Source organism: Alligator mississippiensis, chromosome 3, assembly GCF_030867095.1.
Source record: "Alligator mississippiensis isolate rAllMis1 chromosome 3, rAllMis1, whole genome shotgun sequence".
In the NCBI taxonomy this organism is placed as follows: Eukaryota; Metazoa; Chordata; order Crocodylia; family Alligatoridae; genus Alligator; species Alligator mississippiensis.
Window position 1 is genome coordinate 43393929 of NC_081826.1, and position 13348 is coordinate 43407276.

Sequence of the window (13348 nt, forward strand, 5' to 3'; positions counted from 1 at the left end):
CTCTCAAATTGTCATTTTTTTATTTCACTGCAATACCCAAATTTCAGAGGGTCATAAGAACTTCTGTTGGAAACCACCTAAGCAAAAGCTTTGGGGTGGGGTAGAGAAAGATGAGGAAGAAAAAAAAGCAAAAAAAATGGTTCAGATACCTTCTATCACTTGATTCATCCTTAAATCTCTGGTGTGATCATATCGAAGATTTCACATTATGCTTTAGGGAATGTCTCTTCAATGTATATAGATAATGTGCAACAGGAGAGAAGAGTTGGAGTCAAAGTCTTTAACATACCACTCTTTATATATTTTACAAAGTTACAATAGGTTTTCAGGTAATTCATTATACATTCCTAACCATTTCTGTACTGTGTAAATTATCTCTGGTTAGAATATGTCAAAGTATACAATCAGACAAATATGTACAAGACAAGAAAACAATGTTTTATAAAAATTGAATTCACAATTAAAGGTCCTAAAATTATACATATTTTTAAAAGCTTTAAACCATGTGCAAATCTGATAAAAAAGACTGTTGCGCGTTTCCTTTATTTATGAATTGTTTTTTGCTTCAGATGTCCTGAACCTGCAAGTTTCATCTAACCTATTTCTCTGTGTTAAGAGAAATGTAATACTTTCTGTATTGACAAAAAACCATCAGGACTTGTGATCTCTGCATTTGTGCTCTTAGTGAATGGCTCAGTGGCTAAGACAGTTTGTGTATACATGTGTTTGTGGAAACTGTGCATTAATTAGTTTTTTAAAAATTAGATAAAGGTCAAAATGCTAATTTTCAAAATTTCTGGAAAGTTTTCTTGTGTACAGTTGGCTTGACCAAGGGAATGTAGTCAAATCTCCATTTTGGCTGGCTTCTGTTGTTCATAAACATCAGTTGGCAGAATCTGCATGGAATAAAGTCAACATTAGTATGATATTAATCATTTTCTTAGGTCCTGCACATCAATTAATTTTAAAAAAGTTCTAATGCAGACCAGGAAAAACTGAAATTTTTGGAGTTTAGCATTCTGCAAGCTCACCAATATTAATTACTCCTTTTTTTTCCACTAGAAAAAACAAGATGAATCTTATTCATACATAAAAGTCCTATATAAAATCCAAGACAACCCCCCATTCCACATGGGGGGAGGAAGCCCTTCATTCTGGATTTGAGTACAAGGTATAGGAGGGAGGGTAGGCAGCTGCTGCAGCCCTAACTCCAGCTCCCCCCTGCTCAGATGAAGCCAGAGACACCTACAGCAGCCCCCTCCCCTCCACCCTTTTTGTCAGGTATGGTTCTAGCTTTATTCCCTACTGGGGCAGGCACAGGAAGCTCCTCCTCTGCCCATCAATTAGCAGTGATGGTGGCTCTGGGCCGCAGGATGCTGCTGAGTGGCCAAGCCTGGACTGTGCTCCATGTCCTGGGAGGGAACAGAGCCAGAGCTATGCGTAACAATAAGTGGGGGGTGAGGGGGAGGAGAAGGAAGCAGGAAAGGTGGTAGAGGCTGTGGGGAGCAGATGGTAGGGCATGCAAGCAGGCTGTAGGGGGAAGAAGTGGTGGGGGCACAGGGCAAGGGGGCCACCTGCTCCCCTAGCCACATGCCCCAATTTCTGCAAGACTGTGCACATTTGTGTGGAAGGGGATTTAAAACAATGCTCCAATAGTTAGGATTCTACATGGAAAATTTATACATTTGTTATAATTTTTCATGTATTGTATATAATTATTGGGGGGATCATCTTATTTTCTAAGTTGTCTTGGATTTGGGTAAGCCTAGTGTGTACACACACACACACACACACACACACACCCCCACCAGCCACCCAACTAAAGAAACTGGCTGTGGGGAGAAGGCCAACATTGATTTAAAAACTAGATGAACTGTTTGCCATCTGGTTTAAAAAATGGCTGTGGTCAATTTTGCACTTGATTCAAGACGACAAAATCACACAGGTACCATAGCAGCAGAACCATGACAAGTGAAAACTGAATACAAGAATTAACTGTTCACAGGATACACCTCAGTGAAAAGGAGGATCAAAAGTAATCTTTGCTGAGGAGCAGAACTTATCCCTTTCTCCTTGAATATGGAGCTTTATAAAACCAAAAGATGACAGAAGCCCTTTGTAAAGAGGTCCCCAAATCCTGTCCTAGAACCAGAGCATGCACAAAAGCATGCCTGTCAAATTGCAAAGGTTCTTTGGGTAAATCTGATATCTTGAATTAGACCAACTCAGATAGTTGGAAAAATTCTTCTTTGCAAACTTTCAAGTATAAAACACCCTTCTTCAGGCTGAGGAAAGCCACTTGGTGTGTGCTCTTCCTGGATTAAATGAATAGTAAAGAAGCCAGGAGCTGGCATGCATGCAAGAAAGCCAGCCAGTAAAGATGTAAAATTGAGGAGTCGGGGGGGTGGGGGGGGGAAGGGAATGAATGTAGCTGGTAAATAGTGGAGAGGTCAACTTGGGGAGTCAGGTGTGTTAGACAGGTTATAATGTGCCATAAATCCAATATCTATATTTAGTCCATGATTTTTTTGTACCAAGTAGGTTGATGAAGTGAAGTTCATAGGCTTGTCTGTGAAAAGTGTTTTGTAAATTCCCTTTGAGGATTAGAACTAAGAGACTGGAGAGAGAGTGGTTTTCTTGTGAGAAATGTGCTCTCACAGGTAATTGGGTGTTCTTGTCTTTGATAGATTTCCAATGTGCATTCATTCTGGTGCGCAGTTGTTGTTTGGTTTCTCCTACATATTTTCCATCAGAGCATTTGGTGCACTGGATGAGATGTGTTACATTTCTGGAGGTGCAGATGTAAGATCTAGGAATGTTGACAGTTCTGTTGTGGGGTGTAGGAGATGTGGGGGCAGGTTTTACATTTCTTGTCATGGCATGGTCTGGATCCATTCAATGCGTTTTAAGCCCTGATGGAAAAATGCTTGCCAGGTACATTTCCCCCCTCCAACTTGTCTCACCCACTGACTCCTGAATTTACATCTTCACTGGCTGGCTTTCTTGCTTGCACACCAATGTTTGGCTTCTTTACTATTCCTGGATGAAATGAAGAGCATGCACCAACTGCAGATGCTTCTTCAGCCTGATGAAAGATATTTATACTCAAAAATTTGCAAAGAAGAATTTTTCCAACTATCTGAGTTGGTCTAATAAAAAGATACCAAATTTACCCCCAAAGTCTTGTCTGCCTATGTTCCTAGACCAGCATGGCTACAACCTACATGCTTGTCAAAATGACATTTTGAACCAGAACTTCCAGTACAAATGCTTCTCTTCTGGCTAGCTTTAGGCATTGAATATTCCTATATAAAAAATTAAATATGGCAAAAACTGGAAAAAAAACAATGGAATTAATCTAACAAAGACTCCCCAACTTCCGGGTACTGCTGGCAGCACAAGGCAGAGGCTTCAGTTGGGTCCCAGAATTTTGCCTGTATGAAAAAGCAAAACAATTTAAATTCTAGGGTTGCCTACAAGAAAAGTTCAGTCAGACTGAATACCACTTGCTGCCATTCTCTGGGGTTACTAAATTTGCATTATCCCAAGATATACTGTTGGAATTAAGATCACTTAGAAAAAGATTCTCTTTAGAAGAAGTCCTCCTCTTGCACTTTCTAGGACATGTTACTCCAACACCAACGATATGATGTGCTAAGGCTGCTGAAAAACTGGGACAAAATACCTATGTGCCAGTGCAAATTGCATGCAAGATCCCCTTAGTAATCAATACCCAAAATACACTTTATGTCAACAAGTGTATATTGTGTGTGTTCTACAAGGACCATTGAAATGAGAAACATCCCGTGACTGGAGTGTCTTGACAGCTAGTAAAATGCTCATATGAATGAGAAAGATATAGTTATAATAAATATGGCTACAATACACGATACTCAGAGTAATTTCTGAGTGTTCCTTATTCTTACCTTCTCCGAGGAAATCTAACTGCTGGGACCTTTAAATGCAAATCCATTTTTTGGGCATTGTCCTGGCCGGGTCATTTGTGTGTATAAGTCCATCCTCTGCATACTACAATTCAAGTTTAGATACATATGTGGTCAGAAGCAAGATAGAAGTTCAGTAGAACCAAGAAGCAGCAAACTGCTATATGGTAATCTTTGTTACAGTTCAGGACAAGTTTCAGAATATAGGTATCATGTCTAGGAGTTTGTAATGCTCCCAATCACCATGGAATCAAAACAGATCAACAACAGCAATGATGCTGCAGAAATAAGCCTCAGGTAAATCACCCAAAGCACCAGCACGCAAGGTCTTGTTACACAGGATTGGCCAGTTGAGACAGTTTCAGAGGCTTAGAGCATCTTAAGAGCACAACTTTCAAAGATAAAGATCGAGAAGCCAGGGAAACTACCTGGCTGTCAGCAAGAGCAATACAAATAAGATAGGTACTGCCTGCTTAGCAATATGTTGCTGAATTGTAACCATTTCCAGATGTTTTTCAAAGGAAAAGTTCACAAATTAGCCACTAGATGGACCCATATAAACTGCTTACTACCACAACTTCTCATCCTATGCATCAAACCTTAGCACCAGGTGAAATCAGAACTCAAACCGTCTTCTGCCACCACTTTCCTCCAATGCAAACTATATGTTAAATTCCTGGACAAAGACTTACTTAATAATTATTCCATGTTTCATTAAATGCCGAAAACTTGCTAAGAACTTTTTCTCCAACTACTCAAGTCTAAGAAAAGATAATCACATCTACTCAGAGAACCTTGCCTGTGTCTATGTCCTTAGACCAACATGGCTACAACCAAAGACCCAGCTACCTTTTATATCTATTTTGTCCGCTTCTATCACAACCACCTTCACCACCCCCTATACACAGGATCTTTTCTAAATTGAAACTTAATACCTTCCTCAAACTCACTTTCTATGAAGATGCCTTTGGAAAAGTTCCTATCAGGGATTTTCCATTAGTTGTTTAGGCACTAAATACAAAGCAAAGCTATCCAAATGTATTTAGATATGTAGTAATGTGTTTCCCTATTATCCTTTTTGCCTTATTCCTGCTCTTGATTTTACTTACTTGAACAAATTCCTACTTTAAAGTAGGACCACAAATTGGAAGAAACAGATAGTCTCTATGGCTGCGTCCAGACATGCAGGTATGTGTAGTTTGTGGCACCATGAACTGCACATGCAGAACATGACCCTGTGCTGCAAATTTACAGCACAGGGACAAAACTTGCTACTGAGATTTCTTGGCAGCAAAAACACCAAGGAAAAAAAAAGGTGGCACAAAACAGCAAAATAGCATGTATGAGAACAAATAGAAGCTTGGTCCTCTAGTGAGATGCTCTGGTTGCCATTCACAGCATCTCTACTGCTCCATTTGTTCCCCTGCTGCTCTGGCTCACCAGCAGCCGGGAAGAGCTGGGCACGGGCAGTTTGCCCAAAACAGGACAACATATCCTGCAACAAAGTGCATATGTAGTGGCATGCACTGAGGCACAAAACAGTGGCACAAATGTGTGCGTCTATTTGTGCTGCTGCAAAACGCGTGCCCCTGCACGTCTGGATGCAGTCTATGTATCATGAGTGGTTGATTATTCATCAGACTGAAACCAGTATTAAAAAAAAAACCCAGCAGATGAGATCCAAAGCAATACAGAACATGATTACAGTTGGACTTAATGAAAGAGATAGCTGCAAGTGGTTTCACCAAGTTATCTGTTATCAAAAATTAGTCTCAGAGTATGAAACTTGAGCTAGGGACAGACATTACACATAAACCAGTTTAAGTGATCAGAAACTGTTTTAAAGCTGTAACAGAACAGATGTTCAGTGCACATAAACCAGTTTGAAAATGGCTGAAACTGGTTTAAGATAAGCCTGGTCGAATGTAGTATCAGACTTAACTGATTTGGGTCAAACCAGTTTATGCAATGTCTGTCCCAGCCCCCTTTCTGGTTTAAAATAAACCAGACACTCCCAGCATCCCACCATGCTCTCTGCTCCACTGCAAGGCTGGCCCCTCCTCTCTGCTCCCTGACTGTGGCTCCAGCGCAGACTGTGTGCTGCTCCCCACTCTCTCCCTTACCACTCCCTGCTAAGCAGGAATTACCCCCACGCCTCTGCCTTGCTGACGAGGTGTCTGTGCATTAGCTAGCAGACCACATGCTGGCTACAGTTCCTGCTGAATCAATAGGCAGGATCAACAGGCAACTGGTAATGTCCCTCTGTTGTTTTCTTAGTGGGGTGATAAACACTATCATCAATTCCCTGCTGGACTAATCAAAGCATCCTGCAGGGGTCTGGCCACACCCCGCTTCCCCGCCTCAGCTCAGTGCTGTGGAAGGGATAGGAGGGCTCCTCTAGTACTCTTCAGCTTCTAGCCTGAGCCACTGTAGACATGTGTCTGCATGTCTGGGATATCTGTGCAGTTATAAACCAGTTCAGCCTAGCCAGGTTAGACTAACTCATGGGTGACTGGTGCCTCCTGAGTCTGAGGGGGCACCCGCAGAAGCCGCCGGCAGTGGGGGCAGAGCTAGCGAGCTCCTGCAGATGCCAGCAGTGGCCTTATCAGGGGGAGCACGTCAAGCACCCAACTTGGGGTGATCATTTTGCAGGGTTCTCAAATTTTAGCCATGGGACTCTCCTTATTTAGAAAACGTTATTGGGGACTACCTCATCTTCCATTGGGATTTACAACAATTGCTTAAATGCTTTCCTAATGCTTTACAAGCAATGTAATCGAAGGTCTCAGTGTATATTAGCATGCTGAAAAAGATCAATTAGCTTTCTAACAAGTACTCCAAGGGCTTGTTTACTTTAAGGCACAAGAGTGCCAGCAGCCCAGAGCTGTCTGTGCTCTCCAGCTGCCTTGGGGGCTTAAGGGTCCCAATCCTGTACACCCTGGGAATTCTTATCTGGGATGAGATCCCTCAAGCCCTTGGGAGTGCCACCCTGGCTTTTCCTGATTACAGAGAAGCATCTTAGAGATCCCAGGGGCACATCATAGTAAGCTGCAGAAAAGCTGAACAGACACTTCTAGGGGTTGAGGGGCCCAATCCTGCACAGGAATGTGCAGGACTGGACTACTCAAGACCCAAGAGAATACATTGCCCATTTTCCTGCTAGTAATTTACTGAGGACATGTTTCACCCAATGAAGCATGGATCAGTTGTATCAGGACACTACGGCTATGCGAAGCTTCGGGTGCCAATTCGATTCAGAGGAGATTCGGCAGCCAAATCTCCGAATCCAAATCGAATCAGGAGACCAATGAAAAGGTCTGAATCAATTCAAAGCCTCTGAACTGATTTGGAAAAGATTCAAAGATTCAGCAATTTGGGTAGCCCCGCTTGCCACTGCAGGGAGCTGGACCTGGGTCCCGTGCTGGTAAGTAGAGGGTGGGGGGAAATGGAGGAGGGGGGATGGGACCACCTCCATGCCCCAGCCCATGCCTGCTCCCCTAGCCCCCCTGAGCACCCCCAGGCCCCTGCCCGCGCTCCCAGCCCGGCTCTGAAAAAAAAAAAAACAAAAAAAAAAACCAGCCGGGATGCTGGGGCCAGGTAAGGGATAGGGGCCTGTTTGATTTGGCTGAATTGGTGGTGGCCGAATCTCTGAATCAGATTCAGGACAGCGATTCAAATCACCTAAATCAAATCGGTGTCCCCCGAATTGGCCGAATCTGAAGCGAATACTAGCCACTTCGCACAGGCCTACAGGACACATCCCAGCACACCTGATCTGCTTTGTCTGGCAACATCATTTTTAGCCTTAAAGAATACTACTGAGTTGTCAGGATCAGCTACACATTTTCCAGTTAATGAAACATCAAGAAGCTGCCCCTTTGCATAACTCTTAATATAGCTATTATCCTCTGTATAAGTTAACAAAGAAGCAAATCAACTGTTGCAGGAATGGAGCCATAAGCACTTCTGTACTATGGACTGTGGGAATGCTCTGCTCTGAATTACTTCCAGAACTCTAACTAGCTCTTGGAGATATTTAAGAAAGTGTAGATATGGCTGTGTGCTTTGCAAGAGGTCTAAATCTCACTGATTTGACAATAACGCCTCCTCTTTGTAGGTTAGAATGTTACCTGCACCTGGGGAGTTCCAGCTGGGATCCTAGACATAGGGTTATAAGCAGGTTTTCCCCAGCGGTATCGCAATGGGTTGAGTCACACCCCTCTGAAACTAGGGGTGCAACCACTGCCTTTTGATCAAAATGATTATAAAGACAAACTTAGCTTCTTATTAAACCCAGGCAGCTGAAACAATAGCTTACTCCACCCCAAAGAAAAGCCAGCTAAACTTCTCCACCCAGGTTTGTTTGTTCATTTTTTTTAAAGGTTTGCATCTATAAAAAGACTAGGGAAGCTGAGGGAGAAGATAGCAAGGAAGTATATAATTCAATCTGAACAAGTATTGAGGATGCAACTATGAGAGAAAGGCTAGAGACTGGTAATTTATTTAGAATAGCAAGGAAAGAAAAGTCTATTTGAGGATTCCTGCTGTATTCAGGAAAACAAGACTGTCTGTGGGGAGAAGTGGCAGTGGTTAGGTCCTAGTTCAGGGGTGGGCAATTATTTCAGGTGAAGGGCTGCTTACTGAATTTTGGCAAGCCATGGAGGGCCACATGACAGGCAGCCAGGGGCAGATGAATATTAATTTTCTAAATTTTTTAGGGGCTCTATGGGCTAGATAGAACGGCCTGGCAGGCTGCATTTTACTCACCCCTGTCCTAGCACCAGCCTACCTCAGACCTGAGCTGGGTTATTCTGGTCTGCTGCTGGAAATCAGTGCCACTCGCTGATCTAGCTACAGATGCACTAAATAACAAACTCAGCATGCATTCAGGATTAAACACCCTCCTCCCCCCCCCCCCCCCCCCGCCAAGACAAGCCACCGTAATAAAAGCCACTGTCTTCTCAAAAACCAGAACAGATAACATTAGGGTCTGACTCCTTGTCCAACTGAGCTATCAGGTATTTTAGATGTATCAAAATGCTGCACACAGATTTGGACTCCAAATGACTGAATTTCCCTCCATTTCTTGATTCAGTCACTTCAAAATATTTTAACAGCGTACAATAATTCTGATACGTCCTGATATTGACATGCTTATTATATACACTATAGCAATACTGTATTAAAAGAAAGATAAAGTGAATCATCATTTCACTAACTAAGGGACATCTAAGCACTAGAAAAGGGCTTCCCGCTAAGGAACGAAGCATTGCACAAAAGATTAAAATCAGCCATAATAAAAACCTCAACCTTGTAAACACAAACCTTCTGACACCAGGACAAAAGGGTTTTTCTTATTTCCATAAGTGCCATTTCTTGGACTTATAACTCATCATTTGGTCATTAACCACTGAATCCCTACTGCTTTTCTGTGTACATGCATTTAAAAAGGTATAATTTAGTACAGAGGAGACCCCACTATCTCCTTGCCCTTTTTTTATATTTGTTTGATTAAAAACAAAAAACAAACAAGCAAACAGTTCACACTATTAAATGACAAAACATCTTTACCTATCACGTCCTTTACAAAACTCCAGTCTTCATACTAAACAAAATATTATACTACTAAAACAAGAATTTCATGGATAAACAGATACCATATTTCATGGTGTATAAGTCAAGTTTCAAAGTTCAATTTTTAATTCTTAAAATTCAACCTCAACTTGTACATTGTATCAAAATCCCCTGTGAGCCTTGCTAGGCTTGGCACTCAGCTGGTAGGGCCCCAGCCCCTGCGAGCAGCACTGGTGCCTGGCCCTGACTTATATACCATGCCTATGAAAATCCTTACCTTTCAAAAATTGGAAAGCTGGGGGGTGGGGGGGGGTGGTCGATTTATACACTGCGTCAACCCATACACTATGAAATATGGTACATATTTTTATCACAACCACCATAAACCAAGCCACAAAATAAAGCTTTTCCTTGGGAAACTAAATATGAAAAGTTCCTCAGAAACAGTGGACAGCTTTCTTGGCAGCAATTTTACCTTGCGTCCAAGTCTGATCAAGATGTATAATTTACAATACACCAATAAGCCTTGTTCTTGAGCAGCTTTCAATCAGCTCTCTGCATGTACACAGGGATCATATCCACTACAGTATAGGGGTTCCACATGAAGCCTCATGTCTGCATTGATTACTTTACAGAGTTATGGTCTTTTCCAGAAGGGCTGTCTGTAACATTTATAGTATGAAAGTACATTATATTATAAAGCACACAGTACTTAGCTGAAGTCAGAATTAACATTTGTACACTGTGAGGACAAATGAAATGACTTGTTTTGTGTTTTTAAAACTATTAATTTCTGTGCTTTTACATTCGAGCAGCTGAGTTTTGTAAGTGACAGAGGCAAGTATACTGCTGTCATTTAATTTTAATTTTCTAAAAAGAAGCTCTTTAGACTTTTTTTTCCTTGCCTTATGTAGGGAAGTAAAAAACAGCTTGTATGTATTTTAGTGGGGCAGCCAACTGAAGAAGTTTTTAGTTTGCATGGAAGGGGTGAGCAGTCCTAGGCTATACCATGGCTCCTCCAAAGTTCAGCCTGCACTCCCATTCCATGATTAGTATCCTAGAGTAAAGGACCACAGGTGCTTAAAGGATCCCCACCCTCCCTGCCCCATGATCTTCCAGGAAAATCTGTTGGGCCCTACCTCAAGAATCCTTAACCCAGAAACATAGTCCTGACTGAGTCAGAAGCCACACAAACATTTAGTCTTAACCAGAGAGCCAGAACAAACATACCGCAGGTGAACTGTGGCAAATACACGAAAGAAAGTACTATGTGCATGGTATATGGGAAGTTTTCAACATAGTGGGTGGGACTAGCATATGGCCTTCATATGTACTTTATACAGCGTTATGTATGCAGAGACCTCCCCGCCACTGCCCTCCCAACACTGATAACATTTTCTGCAAACAATTACAGGCATTAAGTTGTGGCCACAAAATGTGGTCTGAGGACCACAGCATTAACCAGACACTAAAGCAGCAGGGAAGGTTGGTAGGGAGCATGGTTCCATATGGAACTCATGAAAAACAATTAAGTCAAGTGAGGGAAGTGGGAAGAGACATTGTTGCAGAAGGATTTCCCATGTGGAGTCACACTCTTGGGATAGTTCCGACTCTTCCTAATCATATCCTCTGCCTCCAAAGCAAGGTCAGGAGCAAATAGCCCTGGGTACTGCTTTTTAAGTTTCAGAGAGAACAATAAGGGTGGTGAATAGGAATATGGGGAATGAAAACAAATTTAATTAGTGAAGAGAAAATTTCTCTATGTATTTGCAGAGATGGAAATATGGTAATGTTTAATTACAATGAGTTGATGTACACTCCAGGGTCCAAACAAAGGGGAGTATCCATGGCATGGGTCTGAAAGGGTAAATCAAGCTGAATGACAGACATGTAAATTCAAGATCGTCACAGAAAGACTTGGATTAATCTTCCAATACTTTATTTACCACTGTTGAGATTACACATCTGCTTTAACTGGGAGGGTTGCCTTGTGATGGAGAAATATCAAGTCAAATTAAAAAAAAAAACAAAAAAACCCCCCAAAACTCCCATCACCTCACCCACAGAGGACTTGTTTAGAGAAAGCTAAAATCTCTCAAGGGAGAAAAAGAGGTGGAGTGGGGAGAGGGGAAATGAGTTCAATACACATTAGTGGTATCTTCATATATAGAGAGAACCTTTTATCATAAAAAATAAAATCCACAAATTCTTTAAACTTTACAGAAGCAACTACCTCTGGAATACCAAGCAGCAGCCAGAACTCAGCAAACCAAGGTCAAAAGAAAGAAAAAAGTGATAAGGTTGGCCAGAGATATTAAAGCAGGCACTTCTTTTATGGAATAAGCTATAGATTTTTTTAACAGATGCAAAAAGAATTTTTTTTAAGTATAATTTCCTTGGAAAACAATGGAATTTGTAGTCCTAGGGTACTTAGGCACTTTTGAAGAATCCTACCCTACCACAAAAACGCTCTCCTTGACTTTAAATTAATTTGCCACCGACAAACATTAAAAAACAGGGGGAAAAACTTGTTAAATAACTGTAAGAAACTGAACAGGCTGTTCTCCATAGCACAAGCCTCCAGCATGGCAGCCCAACAACATTCTTTTGTGAGCCTTGTGCATTTGCTGTAAAGAGTTCTTTGTTTCTGCCTCTTGTTTCCTCTTTGCCCTACCTGGGATAATATGCTGTGTAGTTCATGAAGAGTTGAGTGCCAGCTGGATAGTATGCTGTTGAGGGCTGGAGTGTTCGTGGATTTAGAAGTACAGAAGGTTGATAAAGGGCAGCTTCTGTTGGAATAACTGCTGCAGAAGCTGGCAACGAGTAGGAAGGAGGAGAGAGGCCTAAAGAAATAGATGGAAAAACAGAACACACTTCACATTCCAGTATACCCACCATCTTTGCTAGTGAGATAGCCCTGAACAGCATCAAGCTGTGAACACAAGGTCTTTACACAGTTTAGGTGGCTTGTTCATATCGTAGAAAAGTTCGTTTTATGTAAATGACATCTTCTAGGTATTTCTATCGTACAAGGGAAAACAAAAAGCATGAGATAATAGCTAGAAGCACCCCTTCTACTCTCACTTTTAAGCACTTTCTTTTCCATTTTTTCTGATCTAGGTTCACATTTAAGTCTGTTTTCTTCAAAAGCCACAAGAAAGAGTTTCAGTATCTGAATTCCGTGTCCACCAATTCCCATCATATATAATATTCTTTTGCCTTAAGGTCCTCCAGCCCCAAAAGGTCTATTAGAGTATTATTTGTTAGTTTGCAGAACAGAGGAAGAAGCAGGTCACTACCTCACATAGCCAAGCAATACCAATTAACCAAACAAAGGGTATTTCAGCCAGCTGCATACACAAGAATTGGGGCTGAGGCAGTTCCACAGAGCTCTTGAGAAGGGATCCTCCTTCATATGCACCATCCCACTCCCTGAAAGCTGTATCCCAACACTACTTTTTCTAGACTGAATAAAAGAGTAACTATAGCTCCAAAAGGTAAAACTGGTTCCCTAGAATATAATTTTTCCCCAAAAGCTACACAGAGACCATTTAATGGCTCAGCTACTCCTGTCCCTCATGAAAGGAAGCCAAAGTGAAACTGCATGTCTGAAGTTTAAATCAGCTGTTCTCTCTTACCTATAACATCTAGATAAAAGTTTTCTCCCCCCTTCCCACCTGTGATTTGCAGCCTAGCATTTAAAATACTTTTCTCTCCAAGAACAAGAATTGGCATGTATTGTTCTCCATCTGTGGAGATAAGGACTGCTCAGTCACATTCAGATGTTTGCTGTCTTGCTGACTAAGAACACCAATTGGAGGGTTCCTGCT

At 41.7% G+C, this 13348-nt stretch overlaps 1 protein-coding gene across 3 annotated transcripts in view; it reads right to left on the bottom strand.

The window, feature by feature from the left end:
• Positions 1–279: 279 nt before the first annotated feature.
• The window catches only part of ESRP1 (epithelial splicing regulatory protein 1), a 39254-nt gene continuing 26185 nt past the window's right edge, over positions 280–13348 (bottom strand). For all 3 annotated transcript variants that reach the window (XM_019495802.2, XM_006273951.4, XM_014611661.3), the window contains 3 exons: positions 12193–12361; positions 3927–4029; positions 280–896 (listed from right to left, as the gene is read on the bottom strand). In XM_019495802.2, coding sequence (XP_019351347.1) covers positions 3942–4029; positions 12193–12361 — 257 coding nt within the window. In that variant the 3' untranslated portion in view covers positions 280–896; positions 3927–3941. The remainder of the gene's footprint in view (positions 897–3926; positions 4030–12192; positions 12362–13348) is intronic.